At 41.5% G+C, this 22,048-nt stretch overlaps 1 protein-coding gene across 2 annotated transcripts in view; it reads right to left on the bottom strand.

Moving 5' to 3' along the window:
- The window catches only part of FMN2 (formin 2), a 423,082-nt gene that overhangs the window by 227,457 nt on the left and 173,577 nt on the right, over positions 1-22,048 (bottom strand). For both annotated transcript variants that reach the window (XM_075203416.1, XM_075203417.1), the window contains one exon: positions 2,569-2,630. In XM_075203416.1, coding sequence (XP_075059517.1) covers positions 2,569-2,630 — 62 coding nt within the window. The remainder of the gene's footprint in view (positions 1-2,568; positions 2,631-22,048) is intronic.

Raw genomic sequence — 22,048 nt, 5'->3', positions numbered from 1 at the left:
CTGTGAGTGCTTCTTCTCGGACCTTTAGGAACCGTGGCCGTCCTCCATCCTGAGGGTCTGCGCATGTGCAGCCCTTTCAAACCCTTCAGTACATGTTCCTTTAACTTAATTGGCAGATCAGGCAACACTCCCTATATTAAGCACCTGTGGTCAACACCACGTTCCCTGATCTTGGAGTCTCATTCCCCATGAGTCTCTGAAGGTGTTCCTGTGTTTCCTCGTGGATTCAGCGCTGCTGATTCCTGTGGTTTCCAAACCACTTCTACCTCTGTGGTTTCCAAACCACTTCTACTCCTGTGGTTCCCATACCACTTCTACCCTCCTGTGTATCATCGTGACTGTTAGCTGATTCCTATCCGCTGCCTCCATGCACTACAGTCTTCAAGCCACTTCAACTCTACCATATATCATTGTGACTGTTAGCTGATTCCTATCCGCTGCCTCCGTGCACTACAGTCTTCAATCTACATCAACTCACCTGTGCATCATCGTGACTGTTAGCTGATTCCTATCCGCTGCCTCCGTGCACTACAGTCTTCAACCTGCAACTCGTCTGTGTTTCATCGTGACTGTTAGCTGATTCCTATCCGCTGCCTCCGTGCACTACAGTCTTCAACCTGCAACTCGTCTGTGTTTCATCGTGACTGTTTGGCTGATTCCTATCCGCTGCCTGTGTGCGCTTCAGTCTTCAGCTCATCTCAACTCTCCCGTGTTTCCTCGAGACTGCTACTACTATTGCTATCCGCTACTCTCCGTGATCATCAGTTCCAGCTCAGCTCTGCTCTCCCGTGTCCCATCGTTACTGCACCTGCTGGTTGCTATTGGCTACCTCCGTGTGTCCGCAGTGTCCTGCTGCTGCTACTCCTCAGCTCTACTCGTCCTTCAACAGCTGATCCGCTCTCCATGCTTTCCTGTGTTCCCGCTGGTCTCTACCCGCCTGTCAGCATCGGATCTGCGCCTCTCTACTTACCTCTCAGCTAGACCATCGCTTCTCTTCAGGGTCCTCCAGGAGTCCAGTTCTACATACTACTGCTTCCTGAGTATTTGTTTCCCTGCTGGTCTACCTACCTGTGCGCTGCACCTACTTGACTGCCGCTTCACCCATCCAGTGACTTCGCATCCTGCCGGTCTCCAGCCGTTCAGGTATCTCTGCACTCCTGTCTGACAGCCTGCTTCTGAACCACGGTATGCATACTTCTCATTGACTGTGCTGGTGTATTGCATATCTTGCTGGACTGGGTTGGTTCTCCTCTGGAGTTTGCTATCCGCTGAGTCTACTGCCATCATTGACTGTGTTATCTTGTGCTGGATTACCTCAAGTGACTTTCTATTATTGCAGTGCTGTTCAGTCATTTATATATTGTGCATATTATTGTGGATCAAGTTTAAGGTGCCCGTGTATCTCCTGTATTGCAGTCTCTCCCCGTGCTCCTCCTCACATATATATTCAGTGGTACAACTTGCTAGAGGCAGACCACTGATCCCTGTTTCCTGTGTCACCTGTTCCAGTATCCTCTCACATAGCAGTGGTACAACTTGCTAACGCAGACCACTGACTCCCCGGATACCTCCACTTGGATTCCATTCCTTCACTCAGACAGCGGTACAACTTGCTATCCGCAGACCGCTGACTCTCATCACCTCCTCGTTTCTGTTGGACATTCCTCCTCACTATAGCAGTGGTACAACTTGCTACCGCAGACCACTGACTACCTTCACGTGTCCTTTGTCCATACAGTTCCTCGTGTATTATTATTACCTCCATATTACCAGTGCTGCTAGTCATAGACTTTCCTGAGCATCTCATCATCTGCTATTTCCAGTTCCGTGATCACCCTGCTACCAGAGTACCATATTACCACCTATACTGCTCTGGTAAGCCTATCACCTGGTGATCCCTGGGTAAAGACTCCTAGTGCCCGTGACAGCACCTTTCAGGTGCATCTCCTGATTACCAGCTATGTTTAAAGACCTGGAATAGGCCTGATGAATGGAACCCTTGTCTCTCCATTCATTTGTTACAGGTGAAAACAGTCTTTGGGGAGCTCCTTCTCAAAGACAAGCAATCTTCCCGAGGTATTAAAATACATATAACAGAAATTCAGAACATGTATATCTGCCATTTCTCACTTTCCCAGTGCTTATGTCATATATATATATATATATATATATATATATATATATATATATATATATATATATATATATTTCCCTCATTAATCAAGACACGGATGTAATAAGCTCAACAACAGATGTTGCAATTTTCTCCTTCTTCAGGACAACACAACAGTGCATACTTTAGAAGGTCAGGTAATCACCCAGCTACAGCATCATCAGCATAGAATGTAAGGTGGAAACCCCATATAAATCCAAGCAATTGTCAAGGTGATAGGAACAGATGTTTGTTTTGTTCATAATATAAATCTCATAGAAGTTCAGTCTTCTTATAAAATTGAGTAAAAATGTGTCTTATTGTTTTTAGAAACTCCTCTATTTTTTACCTAAGTTAGAAGTGAAATGGGCAGAAGAAAACAGAGTATTGTAAATATTATTTAAAAGTATACTTACATTTTCATATAATGCTTGAAGAGTTTCTAAATCAACCACTGTATAGTCCATTTTCAAAATTGCTAAATAAAAAAAAAGATGAATAATAATTAGAAAATGTTTCTGGTTTGCCAACATTGAAAAAGCAGTAGTTAAACAGTATATGGTAAGGGGATATGTATTAATAGCAATAATCATAACTTTGTTATTGAACACACAGTACATTCTAAGTTTGTGAAATGTGGACAGAAATTTATTTTTAAGGTTGATAGTTTTTAGAAACCTTTGAGTGCCTGATATTTAAAGTCTTAAATTTCAGCTTTAAGAATATTCTGCATGGAATGAATTCATTGATTTGATGACTGACACAGAACTTTTGATCCAATTACAAATATTACTGGTTGGTAGAGGAGCCATGTTGAAGGGTTTCTCAACTTTGGTCTAGAAAATATGACCTATTGTGGTTATTGAGTACCAATCTTGAGACATCATGATTATTGAACTTGTCCTGATGTTAATTATTCTTCACTATTTCAAAAATCCAGAAAAATCTCACATATCTGCATGTTACATTTATGCATTGGGATTGGTTTATTTTTACTCATGTCTTAATTGGAGACTGAACTACTGGAATGTAACAAGCTGCCTAACCTGGCGTGAGTTTATCAGTTTAATATAGAGATGGGCGGGCTCGATTCCCCGAGATCCGAATCCATCCGAATTTCGCCTGTCCGAGTACCGAGCCCTCGGTACTCTCCCACCCATTTGGAATCGAAATCGAGGCAAAACGTCATTGTGACGTATTCGTATTTCTGAGCTCGGTTCTCGCGAGATTTGAAAAGCATAAATACCCGACTCCACAGCAATCCATCGCCATTTGACAGAGGGAGAGAGCAGGGTTAGGTCACAGGCTATATCAGCACAGGGACAGAGCAATAATTGGACACATTATTGTTTCTATTCTATAGAATTATAATATTAATACCAATTGTTAGAGCAGTAAGAGAGGAGGATAGAGGAGGCTTTTTTTTTTTTTTCAATTTCTTGCACTCCAAGTACTTTTGGGGTGTCCCATATTCCCCAGTGTTTTACAGTAATTTTTCTGGCTGTCAAAAGTCATATTTGTAAGCAGTATCTAAAACAATATTTTGCACTACAAGTGCTTTGGTGTGTCCTATATTTCCCAGTGTTTTACAGTAATTTTTCTGGCTGTCCAAAGTCATATTTGTCAGCAGTATCTAAAACAATATTTTGCACTACAAGTGCTTTGGTGTGTCCTATATTCCCCAGTGTTTTACACTAATTTTTCTGGCTGTCAAAAGTCATATTTGTCAGCAGTATCTATCTAATACAATGTTGGCACTACAAGTGCTTTGGCCTCATTAAAATGGATTCATAGCAGTCCACATATGAGCAGAATCAGCAACCCCGTTCTGTCACCAGTCCTGATGGTAGTGTTCCCAGTACGTCATCTGGGAAAGGCGATGTCAAAGTACATAGTCTTATTAAATCAGGGAAAAAAACACACACCAAAAAAAAAATTACTGAGTTGAAGCGAAAAAGAAGTGTAACTGAGGAAAAGTTAAGTGCCGATAGAAAAAAAATTGCCAACATGCCATTCTACAAACGCAGTGGCAAAGAAAGAATGAGGCCTTCACCTTCCTCTATTAGTGGCAGATCCAAAAATGTTACCGAGTCTTCTTCTTATATGGTCACTCGTGTCCAAGCAAGACCAAGTAATTTGGAGTCTAAAAAAGTGGTGCACAACTACTGTTACGCGTCAAAGCCGAGCTGCAAGAAGACAGTAAGGCAGTAGAGGATAATGTATGCTCTGAATCAGAAATGACAATAATCCCTGTGGAGAGTCCATGCAAAAGTGGTATGTCTAATCGTGAGCATTCTGTTAGTGTACCCATAAAGAAGGGTCCTTTCAGCAGTTCTGCTGATGTGTGCCTGAACAGCCCGAGTGTAGCCGGTGATACACCAATTGAGGATGCCACTTTGGAATTAGAGGAGGATGAGGGGTAGATTTGTGTAGGCAACGAGGGCGGTAATGAGGATGTTGATGAGGATGAGGTTGTTTGTGTAAGTCCTGCACCAGTGGCAGCAGTTCTGGCACGTGACAAGAAAAAGGCCATTGTCATGCCTGGGCATAAAACCAAAAAATCCACTTCTTATGTGTGGAATTATGTCTACCCAAATCCAGACAACAATTGTCTAGCCATTTGTAGTGTATGTCAAGCCACAGTCAGTTGAGGGACGGACCTTAACCATCTTGGAACCTCGTCTATGTTTCACCAATTAACTAGAGTTCATGGCAAAGTGTTGGGAAAAGCTGAAACTTCTTCCCAAAAATAAAACAGCACTCCATCATCAGCTAAGACCCTCCGGTCACCAACATCCCGATGGCTACAAAATACACCCACCATACCATCCTCATCAATATCCTCAGTAGCGCTTAGAGTTAGCCCTGCATCCCACTTATTAAGGCTGGATGACTCCTGCACTCTAATTGAATCCTCTGAAGAAAGCGTTAGTCCCACTGCTGCTGCTGTTGCTGCTGCTGGGGGTGAATCGTCAGCCCAGAGGCAGGTCAAGAAAATGAGCAGTCCTACATTTCAGCAATCAACTGTGAAACAATCATTTGCTAGGGGAAGCAAATATGACAGCAGTCACCCAGTCGCCAAGCGAATCACAGACGCCATGGCTGCAATGTTAGTGTTAGATCTGCGTCCAATCTCCACAATAAACGCAGCTGGTTTTTCACAGTTAATTGAGGTTTTGTGTCCGCGTTACAGAATTCCATCGCGACACTATTTTTCCCGTAAAGCTATTCCACAACTATACCAAAAAGTGTGTAAAAATGTAGAGATTACGCTGAAAAATGCCATTCTGCCCACTGTCCACTTAACCACAGATATGTGGACAAGTGGAAGTGGGCAAACCAAAGACTATATGACTGTGACAGCCCACTGGGTTGGTCATTCACCTTCACCAGCAGGAACAGCAGCAGCATGTACACCACTACGTAACATTTGTCACAGGCAGGCCACTCTTTGTATCACCGGCTTCACTAACAGGCATACAGCTGACAATTTGTTATGCAAACTAAGAGATGTGATTGATACATGGCTTATACCACTTGGACTCTCCCCAGGATATGTCATTTCTGATAACGTCAAAAATATAGTGCGAGCATTACAGCTGGGTGATTTTCAGCACATTCCCTGTTTTGCTCACACCATCAACTTGGTGGTGCAGAGCTTCCTACGAAATAGCTGTGAGGTGCAGGAGATGCTTTCGGTGGCCCGTAAAATTTCAGGCCATTTCAGGCATTCAGCAAAAGCATGTAGGAGATTACAGCAGCTCCAAGAGCAGTATAACTTGCCCTGCCACCAACTTAAGCAAGAGGTGGAAACTAGGTGGAATTCCACCCTGTACATGCTTCAGAGGATGGAGGAACAGCGCAAAGCCATCCAAGCATATTGCACAAGCCATGACATTGGGAAAGGAGGGGGGATGTATTTCAGTCTTGCACAGTGGGGAATCTTTTCAGTGCTGTGCAAGGTGCTGAAACCATTTGAAGTTGTGACGTGTGAGGTGAGTGCAGACTAGTTTGAGCCAAGTCATTCCTTTAATTAGACTATTGGAAAAGCAGCTTGAGAAACTGAAGGAGGAGCTGAAAGCAAGCAATTCAGCAAAGTATGTTGGCCTTGTCGATCAAGTACTTCATTCGCTTCACAATGATCCTATTAAGATCTTGAACTCGGATCAGTACGTTTTGGCCACTGTGCTTGATCCAAGGTTTAAGACCTACATTGAGTCTTTACTTGTAAATGAGCGAGATGTGAACTGTTGCAAGGAGCTATTGCTCAGCAAGTGTCCGCTGAACTGGGCCTCGGCTTGACTACGTGTCCTCCTTCACTTTCTCAAGCTGCTGCTGCTCGTAAAAAATTAAATTTCCAAAAAAGAAGCAGGGAAGACGCAGGGGGCAGACCAGAACAATTTAACATCTGGGCTGGTTTGAAGGATTTTTCAAAAAAATGTGTCACCTTGCACGTATCTCCATCCAATACAAGTATAAACATGCAAAGGATGGTGGAGGATTATTTTCAAGAGGTAATTGATATGGAAATGTCAGACAGTCCCTTTCCTTACTGGGAAAAAGAGCAGGCCATTTGGAAACCCATGTACAAACTTGCTTTGCAATACTTAAGCTGCCCACCCTCCGGTGTGTACTCTGAACGAGTGTTCAGTACAGCCGGGAACTTAGTCAGTGATCGCCGTAGAAGGTTACTTCCAAAAAATGTGGCGAAAATGATGTTTATAAAAATGAACTACATCTTCCACGAGGAAGGCCTTCACCATCAAAGACTTCCAAGCACTGACTGTTCTCTAATGGCGGATTCAAGCGGCGATGAATTGATAGTCTGTGATGATGACATACACACTGATGAGGGTGAGGATGAAGATCCAGATGATGACGATAACATCTTTTTAAAATTTTCTATTTAAGTCTAGGGTTCAATCCACCCCCAAAGAGGAAAGGGACTTGGGGCATTTCCATATCACGTACCATCTTGAAAGGTTGCTGTTTTGGCAATTTATCATTATGGGTATAAAAAAATGTGAATCCAGGCTAGGGGTACCTTCAAGCATCAATACATATTAAAATAATTAAGTCTGGACTTCAAGCCAAGTTGACTACCTTTTCACTCCTGGTCTTCTGTTCTTCCACTGTGAATTATTCAAAGAAAGTGTTTTTCTTCATGGCCGTGACACTACCATAGGATGTGTATTTAATGATTTGTAAACTGAGCAGGTGACACCGAGACTCTTGCAGTACCATTATAAGCATATAATTCATACGGTTGCTAAATCTTCCAGCTCACTAAATTTGTTTTTCCCTTCTGTAATTTAGGAATGTTTTGGCTTACTGCACCCAGAGGATTTGCTCCAGCAGACTCCATGCAATAACCAAATTATTTTGTCACTATATGGAATCAGAATCAGACTCATAAGTCTGTAATAGAAGCAGGGCAGGCAGAACGTGGTAAGCGAGGTAAGCAAGGCAGGAGGGGAGGCGGGCACCAAGCCTAGGAGGCATTCCCCTCTGTATACCATCCCCTGCTTGACTGCCAACACAGAAAAAATAAATATTTAGTTGACCACGGTGCCGGCGCACGGCACACTCCTCCCTGCTCCGTTCGCACTGACTGTCGGACGTGACATCATCATACTCAACATTTTCACTGATAAGCACGCCTCTCTGAGTCACGACTCGCGAGCAAGAAAGAATACAGAAGAGAAGAAAACAGAAGAAAGAAGACATTAGAGAGGTAAGTAAAGGAACAGAGGCATCATGGCACAGTGTGATAAAGGGAAAACAGGTGAAGGGGAGCAAAAGCAGCATGGAGGGCCTAGTGTGATATGGGGAAACAGGTGAAGGGGAGCAAAAGCAGCATAGAGGGCACACTGTGATGATGAATGGGAAGAGTGTGATGAAGAACTGGGCACAGTGCGATGAAGAAGGAGGCACAGTGTGATGAAGGAGGGGGCATAGTGTAATGAAAGAGGAGGCGCAGTGTGGTAAAGGGACACAGTGTGGTGATGAAGGGGATATAGAGTGATGAAGGGGATACAGCGAAGGAGGGGCATTTTTTTTCTCTTCTATACTTCTCACCAAATTAATTTGCCAAACATGTAAACAAATTTTTACAAAGAATACATTTTTTTCATTTATGTTATTCATATAGCTATACATGTTTGCTGTTTAATGTATTTATTTGTATCACTCTCTTTATTAAAGTTTACTATATGATTTGTATTAAAAGAAGAAAAGCATTGTTGAATGAACAAAAAATTTATAAAAGGAGGGGGCAAATTTATTTTTTGCAGGGGGTCGCCAGACATGCTAGCACCAGTCCTGAACAGAAGAGTAGCTGGTAAGAAGCCAACTTTGGCACATAGATCATCAATGAGTATAGTAAACTCAGGAAATTATATGACAGCAGTAACAAGCAGCTTGATTATAAATGATAAATATAATACTCTGTAAAATGTGACATGCAAAGGTAGACTTACAGAAGAGTTTGAGGGTGATCCAGACAGTACCCAAACAAGCATCTCAACTAGCTCTCTGACAACACTAGCATATTTTGGTTTGAATCCTGACAGATGCACAAATGGTCAAGCATCTGTAATCTTTGTTAAACATGCGCTCACACAACGTACAACCCTAATATAGTCCTGATGCCTACAATGGAAAGACTCACAGGGATAATAAGGCACAGCCCTATACAGCATATCAACAGTGAAGACCAATCTTTGTTGACACTCGTAGGTACTTTTTTGACCACTTTAAAGGAACACAAGAATAACACAAGAGCTAGAGTTGTGATTAACCACATTTAGCAGATGGAGACGCACATTCAGGAATAAATCTTCTACATGTAATTACAGGTAAAAAAAAAAATTTCTCTTGCTAAGTTAGACAGCAACAAACTGGGGGTGGTGTATGTAGTTTTGAATAAACACACTGACCACTTCTATATATTAGGAACAGCAGCTTCTAAACTGTTCACTTCTGAGCTCATGCACTTAACACAAAAGAGGACAGATGGGCACATGATATAAATACATTTCTTAGAATACACACTAAACAAAACTAAAAAATAGTCCACATACAGTGCACTGGGTAAAACATGACAACATAGCAAGTGAAGACACCTTCAGGGGCAGATTTCACTGAGAAAAAAAATCTGCACAAGGTGTCTCTGGAATGGCTGTGAGACACCTCTCGCACTCCCCATAGAGGTGCAATCTATCTAGAAGCGATAGTACGTGAGAAGTAATAGCCAGGGGGATGGTAGATAAATTTAGGTGTGAACAATGATGGAGGGGGGATTTAAACACAATCACAGCAGCCGGGCAACATACTCTGCCTGCCGACAAGGACCTGCAGCACATAGTATGAGGCCACAGGCAGTCCACTGAGAAAAGAAAAAAAGGGGGCTGGGCCTAAATTTCACCCACTTTCAAAAAAACTTAGATCCACCCCTGGGTGTGAAATAACTTTTGTTTGAAGCAGTGGAAAATTGGTTCCTTGAGTGAGCTATATAACTGGAAATTATTAATATACAAGCAGTGATGCTAACATTACATAGGCTCATTAAATTGTCAAGAGAATATGATGCAAGCATAAAAGTTTTACTGATTTTGTTCATGTGAAAAAAAATACTGTGGAAATGATTTGATTAAAAAAAGGTTTGTACAGACCCACCAGGGCTGCCAAGAGGAATTTCAGGGCACCTGTACAACAACTCTATGGGGTTCTCCTTATAGTCGAGCACACTAAAAAAAATGTGCGCCGGTGTGTGGCGACGCAAAATTAAAGGTGCATATGGTCAAACAATTGGGGGCGTGGCTATTTATCATTGGGTGTGGCTAGCAGGTCAAAATCCCTAGGCCCTGAATTCGCTGGAGCGTGACATATGTCCAAGCACTCCAGACTTTCAGGACAACTAGCACCACAGTGTAGTATAGAAAGAATGCAGTGTGTACAGAAAGAGTTCACAGTCTTGGCCTGCACCTTACATTGGGCAGGACACTCAGCAAAAATTGGCATTGTCCCACTAGAATCACAACATTTCACACACTCTACTGCTCTCTCCTACCTGTTGTTCTCACTTTCACCACCTGTGGCTGCAGGTTTCTTTAGTTGCAGCCTGTCTGGATCTTGGAATGCTGGGGGGCCTATTTGGAAAAAAATGGGTATATTTAGATAATTCCAAACAGCCCCACCGATAAATCAATACCACCCACGATTAATAATTAGGCCTTCCTCCAGCTCCAACATTAAAATAATAGTATTCCCATTTAATAAATAAACCTATTTCCCTCCCTACAAACAGCCTCAACAAAAAATTTATAGTATTTACATTTCAGAAATATACCTATTTCCTGCAACCATCACTGCCATTAAATAATTCATAGTCACATTTAATAGAGTCCCCATTCTCTCCAAACTCACCAACCACATTCAATAGCCCCCAAACCAGCCAATCTTAAATTAATAGTCCCCACTATTACATTTCCCAACCATCACCGCACAAGCAAAATAGCAACCATTAATTAGCCACCACCTAGCTTACACACAATACATTGTCAAAATAAAGCGCACACACATTACTGTGCCCCTTCATCATCACTACACTGGGCCTCCTTATGATAACGCTATGCCCCCTTATGATCACACTGTGTCCTCCATGATGCTTTTCCCCCATTCAACTGGCCCCCCTTCATCATCCTGTGCCATGCTGCTTTTGCCCCCTTTCACACTCTGCCATGCTGCTTTTGACCCTCTTCACACTCTGCATGCTGTCCACCCCTTCATCACTCTGTGCATTGCTGCTCCCCCCCCCTCTTCTTCATCACCACACTGTGCCTCTCAACCCCCCCTCTTCTTCATCACCAAACTGTGCCTTTCTCTCTCTCTCCCCTCTTCTTCATAACCAAAACTGTGCCTTTCTCTCGCTCTCCCCCCCCTCTTCTTCATAACCAAATTGTGCCTTTCTCTCCCCTCCCCCTCTTCTTCATCATTAAACTGTGCCTTTCTCTCTCTCTCCCCCTCTTTTTCATAACCAAACTGTGCTTTTCTCTCTCTCTCCCCCTCTTCTTCATCACCAAACTGTGCCTTTCTCTCTCTCTCCCCCTCCCCTTCATCACCAAACTGTGCCTTTTTCTGTCCCCCTCCCCTTCATCACCAAATTGTGCCTTTTTCTCCCCCCTCTTCTTCATAACCAAACTGTGCCTCCCCCCCTCTTCTTTATCACCAAACTGTGCCTCTCTCCCCCCACCTCTTCTTCATCACCAGACTGTGCCTTTCTCTCTCTCCCTCCCCTCTTCTTCATCACCAAACTGTACTTTTTTCTCTCTCCCTCTTCTCAATCACCAAACTGTGCCTTTTTTCTCTCACCCCCCCTTTTTTTCATAACCAAACTGTGCCTTTTTCTCCGCCCCTTCTTCTTCATCACAAAACTGTGCCTTTCTTTCTCCCCCCCACCTCCCCTCCCATCTCGTCATGCTGTGCCTTTCCTACGTTCTTTTACTTACCTTTGTATTGCCTTCTTTCATCTTTCTTTTCTTCTCTTCTCTTCTCTGTCCTCTTCTCTCTTCTGTGCAGTGCTCCTCGCTGAATGTCGGGCGTGACGTGATGACGTCACGCCCGACATTCAGTGCAAACGGAGGAGGAAAGACGCTGGCGCCGCTATCATGTCAGTATATGTATACTCGCATGATCGCGGCGCAGGAGTCTACCCATACGCAAAAAAAAAAAAGAGATATACAAGTTAAAAAAAGAAAGTTAAAAAAACTGAAAAAAAACCCCGTCAGTGGTGAAGGCCCGGGTAAAGAGTACCCACCCCCCCCCCCCTTCTCGGCAGCCCTGAGAACCTGAGACCCACAGCATGTTTTTAATGTTGTTAATTTTATACTACTTAATCTTTTTACTGAATGTCAGGGTGCGGGCCCAGATAACCTATATAATTAATAAATAAGAATGTACATTAATTCTTCTCAGACTAAAGTGTTTAAAAAGGTTTGGTGAGTCAGCCCAGGGGAGATAATTAGGTTAAGCTCACCAGAGAGTCCAGAACTGCTTTCAGGAAACTCACTCTGTTCTTAGGGACAGAAAATGCATAAGGTAAATGAAATATAGATGGTCACTGTATAGAAAACCATAGTAGTCACATATCTTTTGAAAAAATATTTGGTAATGTTGAAATTCCATCATATTTGATATGTAAAACTGCGGAGGTTATGAGCGATTTGTTGAAATAGGGAGTGTATGTCAGTGAGGAGTGTGGCGAGACCTGATACCACAGAGTGAATATTGGGCCAACTTGGTCTGTCAGTCAGTGGGCTAGTTAGGCTATATCAGCCCATCCAGTTTATTAAATGCCGCTCGGCATTGTTTTGTGGCCAAAGAGAGAGGGGAGGCTGCCCACAGGAAGTATGGAACAGCTGGGATCTTGACACATCACAAAGTAGTAGAAGGACTTAAGAACAGGTGGGTCTGGACTGTCTATAAGATCAGGCGGTGGGATTTAATTATTGACTAAACATTGTCCCAGCACGTTCCAAAACTGGACTTGGTAAAAAGCAGGTGGGCTACTGCTTAGATCATATTCTACCTCCACCCCTGTTACCACCCATAGTCCAGCCATCACCAATGAAAAAGGATAATGGCCTGGGGGTTGGCCCAATGAGGGGGCAATGATTGGGGCTTTTGGAAGAGAGTTAAAAGGGAACCCTGAAAGGACATCATGGTTGTTGCTGTAGGATTTCCTTGGAGAAGAACATGGACTGATATTGATTAGTCGTACTCTATCAGTGCCAGAAGAGATTGTTTGAACCAGGAACCTGCTCAGTCAGATTGGGTGCTGTATCTTTGGGACTGATTTGTCATCAACCATCGGGAGATACTCGTAGATTCTACGGAATTGGTTAGCCTCATCCATAGTGAGACAGATACCCAGGGTCCCATCAAGCTGGTGGAGAGTTGGCCATGCGGCCAGGAACAGAAAGTACACAGACCCACCAACCGGATCAGAACTCCTGACACCCTGGCCCACCTTGATTGTTCACCTGGGGACTTTATTGCTGGGAGTTTACGGACACTGGTGAAGTTACTGACACTTTTTTATATTTGGTGGGGAAATATGTTCCTCCTTGGGAAGCACTGTTGCATTTATTTTGTGTGTACACATTTGATAAATAAAGAGGTCATTATCTCTTTCTTGTCTATTATAATATTTTTGGAGCGCGGGATTTTCGGCGATCCCGCCATCAATTGAATATGCCCCTAAAAATGCAATATAGATTGTATAGCCTCGCTGTTACCAAGAGATTGTTCATTAATATCTATATGATTATATAGTCTGCTGTTCTTATATTATTTTTCATCTACTATTGGGATATATGAGAAAAAGGAGGAATTTGATCGATTTCGCCTTTAATTAGTTCACTATAACCATTCATATGCCAGATATATCATATAATCTCAAATTAATCCCATAAGAGTATGGAGCTCTACGTTTTATGGAATCCAAGCCTCAATTGGTTCAGAGAGCCCAAACTGTATTTCTGTAGATCGTCAATACACTTTTATATCATAAGAGAATACATCTATTTGACCCCTATTTCAGGCTCAAGTGAGGATATTTTAATTATATAATTAAATCTGAATAATAATCTAAAAAGAAATCGCAAGTGAGAATATATATCCGATTGAGCTGACAATATTGCATCAAAAATAAGTGAGCCCTTAAAACTCTACTCTCTATGATCACTGGGGTTATGTGAATAGCCCTACCTAATAACAATCTGGGAAGTGATCCAGTGAGAGAGGCAGGAGACACAAAATAATGGTACAGTCAGGCGAGACGCCAATGTGCGTTTCGCTACTAGCCTTTTTTAACAGTTTATTAATTGAAAATTGGACTGATTTAAACTGTCAACAGCAACACCTGGATAAGTACACTAGTAGTTAACATTAGGAACCCCTGAGGTTTATACATCAGAATATACTGAATCCTGGACAATTCCATGCGGAATGGGCCTTATATAAGAATTAGACTGAACTTGTATAAGGAACCCCAATCCTCATAGACCACTCACTTATCAACCTTTATAGCCTTAATAAATAAATCTAGCTGACTTATAAGGCTCTTGAATATTAGTAGAAAGTGATAAATTTAGTCATAATCACCTAAATCATTCATAAATCAACACAACGAGTTGTAGCGCAAAGTTGTCCATTCTCTTTAAAAATAATTTTGTGGCGGGATATCTCCACAATCTAGCAGCTCCCACTCACACTAACCTTCAGCCCAAGCAGGACTTTGTCTGCAGTTCCACAGACATAATATATCATGTGGCCGCGGATTATATGATCTGTTCCTTCCGCCCTATCTCCCTTCTCCTATGTGTGTCCACCACCACCTATCTCTGCCCCTGACATCTCACAAGGGATAAGCATCACTATACAGGTGCATTATCCCATGTGTGCAGGCTTAAAGAGAGGCAGACAGAAGAGTCTGTCTCTCCAACACAGTGCTGGTGAAAGAAAGGCAATTGAGAGGCAAAGTGTGGGGCGGGGGGTTTAACGAGATGTGGGTAAGAGGTGGGTTAATTTAGGTTAGGAGGTTAATTTAATGGTGGGATGAGGGTGGGTGCTATTACTTTATTTTTTGGTGATGGTGGGGCTATTTAATTTGATAGTGCGACCTATTAATTTAAAAAGTGGTGATGAGACCTTTAATTTTACTGCTGGGTGGTTTGGGGGCCATTAATTGAATGTGGGGCTGAGTTTTGGGAGGAGGGCTATTTATTAAATGTGAATATGAATCATTTAATATTGGGATGATTGTGAGAAATAGGTATATTTAATGTAAATGCTATTAATTCATTGCTGCGGCTGTTTGGTTGGCGGGGGGAATAGGTTTTGTATTAAATGGTAATACCATTAATTTAATATTGGGGCTGGATGTTACACTTTATTAAACGTGGGTGCTACTGATTTAACGTCAGGGCAGTTTGGGGCTTCCTATATTTCATGTACCTGTCTTTTTTCTAAATAGGGAACCAACATTCCAAAATCCAGTCAAGCAGCAACTGAGCTAAAGATATCACTAGCAGCCATAGGTAGTGAATGCTGCAAGAACAGGTAGGAGAGACAGTCTGCCACTTTTGCGTCAACCTCTCCAAGGGAGATGGGATCGAGTAGTAGGAGGGGGCCCTGACTGTTTCATTTGTACCGGGCCCCACAATTTCTGATGGCAGCCCTGCCTATGTGATCTGTGAACCTAGAGGACTACAGTTCCAACCCCGATGCCCTAGAATAGTTATGGAAGGTCAAAGATTTTGGACTATTTTTGGACAAACTAGAATTGACGCCCATGGGACATTTCCTCCTCTGCATTAGCAAATATACTGCCTAACTGAATTCCCTCCCAGTGAAACCTGCTTAATTACCCTGTATGTGAAAGGGCAAATTGTCAGCTCTTGAGGACTTCGTCTAAGTGAAGCACTGTCCATTTCATTCTGCCTTCTCCCAGGCATACTATTTATTCTGTGTAGTTATATCCTGTTTGTTTTTATGGCTGTATTGCATTTATTTTTCTGTATGTAATTTATATGTTCTTTTTTACTATCCCAAATACCCTTTACCTTTGTATATCAAATCTGAAATTTAATACGGTTTGTTCTTGATACTTTAACAAATCCATTAACCTTTTATGAAGAATATTGCTTGACCATATTAACCATTTGATTGTTGGTCTGTGCATTGCTAGCCCATGTGTAACAAGGAGCATATTGTGTGCCATCAGGTATGTTTGTGTTTTGGGGTTCTATTGCTCTGATTCAATAGGTGGTGGTCAATCACAGGTGTAAATGGGAGCAAGAGCACTGTTTGAGTGTGATTCAGCAAATCTATAACCTGTATGATAGGTGAATGCAAGATTACCTGCTGGAATGATGTCACCCCTTACAGTAAACATTTCAAATCAGGGACTCTGGGATAAATGTATTTAGAGGTAGTGCATGTGGGAGCTGTGAGAATGAGGAACATGTATAAAAAAAACAAAGAGACGTGGAGGGTGAGATGGGAAAGCTGGAAAGAATGAAGATATGTAAATATAAGAAGGAAAAATCTGGCCGCAGTGGAAGTTGATGTGCCCTTACACATTATATTCATCTTCCAGATTGTGAATCACATTCCACTTGTTTAAGTATAGCGGGTACTCTCCTGAATATTATATAGAGTTTGCTCAAAAATGAGAAAACAGAAAATCCTTAATTGTAGTCACTCAAGATTCATACAAATTAACAGTTACATTTTTTAAGCTTTATTAATTTTTACACTATAGTTTCAGACAGCCTTTTGAAATACGTGTAATATAAAATAAAGATTGGTGAATCTATATTTTATTTATCCTGACATAAATATCTAGCCACCTTATTTCATAATTCCATTTATTAATATTAGCATATGGGGTTTTCTAGGTCTGTATGTGAGTCACTGTTCTTAACAGATATTATATGTTCATGCTGATTATTTTAGGGTAAATTATGTTTCATGTTTTATTTGTAGTTTTATTTTCCAAATGTTGATTAATAATATCTGAAAGTATCACATTTTTTCTTATTGTCTTTGTAACTGTCCCACTTAAATTTATCATTACAATTGTTTAAAATCTGTTCATACATAATATTTCCAACAACAGATTTGTATGTCATTCATTTGTATCCTGTCCCCAATTCACATCTCAATACTCACAACTGTGTCTAGATAGATATATTCTATTAGTTTAAATAAATCAATGGTGATTACTCTTAAATATGATGTATCAGATTGTGTGGCAATTTGTTGCAGTGCCACTTCATACGTCTTGTCACTTATATTTATATGTATTACCTGAAATTGATCACAGTTCCAGCGGCACTGTTTTACACAGGCAGTACTAATCTTGCATGCTTCAACAAATTAGTGATACAAATCTACAACTAATAGGATACTTCTTATTCCGATGTTGCTAGTTATGTCAGTAACCATTCATCCAACACTCACTATCTATTGTCTAATGTTCCTTAATAGTCAATTCTATTATTTACAGTTAGAATATTTAGATTTATAGACATACTTTCCCAGATCTCCCCTGTATATCCTCCTACAACTTGGCAATGTATGAAGATGAATCCATAGCTCCCAACATTTATACAAGGTAAATTTGGCCAAAATAAGCCATGTCCCAGTCCCCTGTCTGCCCAAATCCACACTAATCCTCTAACTGTTTGTAATCCACGCCCCTTCTTTGTAAGGTTTTGAGGTACACACTGTTCTGCCGAAATCAAGATAGTTGAGAAGTACAGAGAAGACAATGTGTTATGTCGGGAGGTGGGAGATATATATAAGGCTAATGGAAGAGCAAAATAACACGGTATGTACAATATAGTGCGTGTGTTTTAATGCAGTAGTAATGTAATAATTGAGGGTATAGGACAGTGTGTAGGACACAGAGTGTATGTGCATGTGTGATGCATGTTTGTATGAGCTTTAAAGCAGCATGCTGATTTATTATAAATATTTTAGTCAAATTGTTTTCAGTCTGGTAAGTTTGTTGAAGTAAATTTGTATTAAGCAATTTGTACATAGTGCTCTATACTGCTAAAAAAAACAAAGGTCACCCAGGCTTCTACCACAAAAGAATAGAAATTGTTTATTCTACAAAAATGTTAGGGTCTGCAGACTGCCAGAGGTAACTAAAGATAGTGACCTTCATAAGTATTTGAAGAAAACCTCAAATCTTTGATTCTTAGGAGACTCTCATCACATAAAATGAACTGGGCAGAGTGCCATTAACCATTGCAATCTAAGTGCCAATCTGATGAATACCGCAATACACTAACAGCTTAAATAGCAAATAATGAAAAAGGCCATAGGGAGGTATTAAATAGTTTTAAAGGAACATATCCATATTTGGAGACTTCTAAGAACTGTTCTTCCCTTAAGGATCAACATAACTAGTACAAGCACTTCACAATAGAAAAATGCAGCATTTCAATTCCCAGGATACCTTTGAAAGTTTTTATGATTGACAGCAAATGCCTCTGATGGAGGTCATCGGATGTGAGCCTACCCAGACAATGATACCAACGCAAAAAATCAAGTAGCATAAAATTAGCTCCAAATGATTGAAAAAAATATACAGAAAAGTGTCCAATAAATTGGTCGTCTGCAAGGCCTCCATCGTGAACTTTTCTTCCTCTCCTCCAGACCCTCTGGCGATTAAAAAGTCAGTGATTTGTATGGGGCACTAGTGATTGTTAGGAGTTTAAGTGAAACCAGGTTTTACTGTAAACTTGCCAATGTCAACACTGGTAAAGCAGCAGAAAAACATAAATGTAAAGTATGTAAATGTAATGAAAAAAACACAAGGTAAAATTAACAAAATAATATTGTAACAACAAAAACATAACAGAAGAAAGGGAACAACTGTAATAGAATAATGCAGTAACTGAAAAGCAGGTGAAAGGAAACAAATGAAGGCAAAAGAGCGAAGGCCGCAGAGTGCAAGGCTAAAACATTATGATTCAAAGGGCAGTCCAGGATAATACAAGGCAGGAGCCAAAGAGTAAGAAAGAAAGTCAACTGAAAAGAATCCAGCAAGGCAGAACAAATACAGGAATCAATGGTAGCAGGAAGTACAAGAATAGCCTGACAAACACAATGTTGAAGTACCTGAGCATAAGGACAACTGGCATAATCAGGCCCTCGGGATTAAACATGTGCAGGTGATAATGAGGCAGGGGAAGCAATGCAAAGCTGGATACATCAGCTGGTGACACCTGAACTTTCTCATCCAGAATAAAACTGCAAAAAAGTGTCATCACCAGATTGAATTGTGGATTTAGGACAGTCCTTTTTTTCCTTAACCTCATTGTCTTCATAACATGCAGAGATACACACTAAATTATTCTAATCAGACGGCTACTTGCACATGTAGCAGTACTTTTAACCAGATATGTTAACTTTGAGAGCCCCCTTTATTTCCCAAATGACTCTATACTAGTGTATTGGGGAATGAAAATGTTTGGATAATGTATACATATACATATAATATATGTAATGTGCGTATTGTCGCTAACCAATAACGATTGTCGAACCTCGATTTGTGTTTCCAACGCACAAATATTTATTCGCAATAAGTTGAAAAAATATGCTCAAGCGATGTAATAGTAAATACAGCCGTTACTTAACGCAGGTGCTCTGGATCCAGTGCAGTCATTCAATCCTGAAGTCTGGGGACAAGAAGTCTGCACTCTGGATCACAAGCTGCTGCTTATATACACAATCAAGTACAGTAATACAATGAAGATGGTATGGCTTGCATCTATTGGTCCAGGTCTCAGGAATGTCCAAGGGGTCGTCAATCATTGGCTGGTTCATCCTAAGGAATCCAAAGGAGGGGGTCATCTCTGCAGGGGGTATGCTCTGCTCTTCCCGCCAGAATTCCTTACTCTTAAGTAGTTCATAATTCCCTATCATTCATAACTTGCGTATGCACTCTGCGATTCCCTCGCAGAGTGAACCAAACAGTAGGATATGTAACAAGGTTCATTATGATACCACTCATGATGTTATTCCTTTAACCCGTTCTGTGTATTTCACTAATATGCATGTAACTCTGATATAACATATAAATACTACTATATTTCGACATAACTGACTATGTGTTGCAACTACCAATAATGTGTACTATTTTATAAGTATGCGTGTTTGTGCAAATGTATGGTAAAAGACCAATTACTGTTGCTGCCACGTGCAGTGGATGCGTACGCCCTTTCACGCCGTAGCGTGCCCTTGTACGACATAGCGTACCGTACGCATCTTTTCAGACAAAGACAACCAAGTTTGCTAGACTTTAATTGAAATGACTTTATCCAATTTGCTGACTTCGACAGTTCCACCCTTTGATAGTGTAATAAACTATCACCCAATCACCGTTTCAAGTTCAGGATTATACAATACTTCTTCACAGACCATGATCTCGGTATCTGGTACCACCCTTTCAGTCTCTTTCTCAGTGTTACTCTTATGAGACCGTTTTCCACACTTCAACACAGTAGGAACACATTTGACAACTAAACCAATTGCTAAGATGACACCCAGTATAAGGAGAAGGAGCTTACCTACACTCGCAATCATTTCCTGTACCCACTCCCCCAGACCAGAGAACCATTTTGCTGGGTTCAACCATGAGAACCAACCCGCCACCTTTTCCCCGACCTCATATAACGAAGAATTATGGCTCTTTCGAAATTCCCATTTCAGCTGCAAAATTTCATCCATCTTCCGGTCTATAACCTCTTTAGGGTCTTCCGTATTATTAGTAATGTACGTGCAACATTTGACACCGAACTGGGTGGCCAGTGTCACACAGTACCCACCAGTAATAGAGGTGAGATAATTTAGTACCAGTCTATGTTGCACCAACTCCTTCTTGTACGCTTGTAGCTCCCTTCCAGTATACCTGAAAGTGTCATCATACATCTCGGTGATATTATCTATTAATTTAGCTAGGTCTTGGATATACTTAAAGTTTAATGTTCCCCGAGCGGTCCTGGTGAGATCTAGAGCAACCATAACTTGGAAACCAGCAGTTTCACTAATCAATTTTGTAGCTATGGGTTCCTCACCAGGAATCATATTTCTCTTGCCACGGTGTTCATACTGTGTGTGTATGTATGGTGGTGATGTAGTCTTGTGAATATCTACCATTTCTTCATGAGTAATAGTCATGATTTCAGGAACCAGTTTAGCTAAGAAACACAAGCCCTTGGAACTCGGAGTCACCCAGGAATAAGCTTTCCTCCCACAAACAAAATACACATCATCAGGGAGAACATAAGGAACAGTATGCCCATGAATTATATCACACAGAGTTTTGATAAAACTACCCATGCCTAGTGTCTCCATCTGCTCTAGACACGTGTCGGCATTAATGATATTTTCACATTTATCTGTAGAGACTTTTCCAATAGATACCTTCTTATGTTTGGTTATACGCCCTAACTTGTGACTTCCATCAGCATTCCTGCCTAGTAGTGACCTTGTGGGTCTCTCTCTAAAATGAGTGTGGCGAGCCATTGTCTGATCTGATAGGTCAGCCTCCCAATTCTCCAGGCGCTTTGCATGAGATATGTTTAGGCACAGCAACGATCTGCCTATGGAGTATTGTCGAAGCGTCAGACTAGGGGACCTAGTGTTATTGTACCTCCCTTCTATGGGCCTCCCACCCCTTAATTCGAGTACTTCGGATATGTTTAGCGGGAATGGCACTAGTCCTATGTTATGCTGCCCTTGAGGCACGTGAGAGCACACCCAACACTCAGTTTGGTTTAGCACCTTACCCACCAGGGAGTGATAATCCTCCAATGGATGCCCGCCTATATTCAGAGTACTGGGGGACTGGCATCGTTGGATGCATCTCTCGTCAACTAGGGAGTTGCAGAACTTGCAGATACAATACTCATCAGACAATAGCCCCTCACACTGCCTCCGAGTTCCTGAGCTAGCAGACCTTTTCATAACCCCTGGACCAAGTTTGATAATGGGCTGCTCAGGATATCCTATTAACTTTTCTTCGGCCTCCATTTCATCCGTATCACTCCCAGAACTCTCCTCCATCCTCCATTCTCCTTCACAAAAATAGAATGTCCTAGAAAAAGTAAAAACAAGGAAAATCCTGGAACAAAAGAAAAACAAAAACCGCCACTCCATCGCTGGAAAGATAGTTCTGAGGCAACGTCTCTGGTTCAGGTGTCTTAACTGCAGGCTTTAGGTCTCCCGGAACAGGCTCACAAGTGACAGCTCTATGTCGTCGGTCTGAGTCTTGTCTTGCACTTTCTCCGGATTATGGACTCTCCTGCAGTGGGT

Source organism: Mixophyes fleayi, chromosome 3 (genome assembly GCF_038048845.1).
Source record: "Mixophyes fleayi isolate aMixFle1 chromosome 3, aMixFle1.hap1, whole genome shotgun sequence".
Classification (NCBI taxonomy): Eukaryota; Metazoa; Chordata; class Amphibia; order Anura; family Limnodynastidae; genus Mixophyes; species Mixophyes fleayi.
The sequence above is the reverse complement of the archived record's forward strand: the minus strand, read 5'-3'. Positions and strand labels throughout refer to the sequence as shown.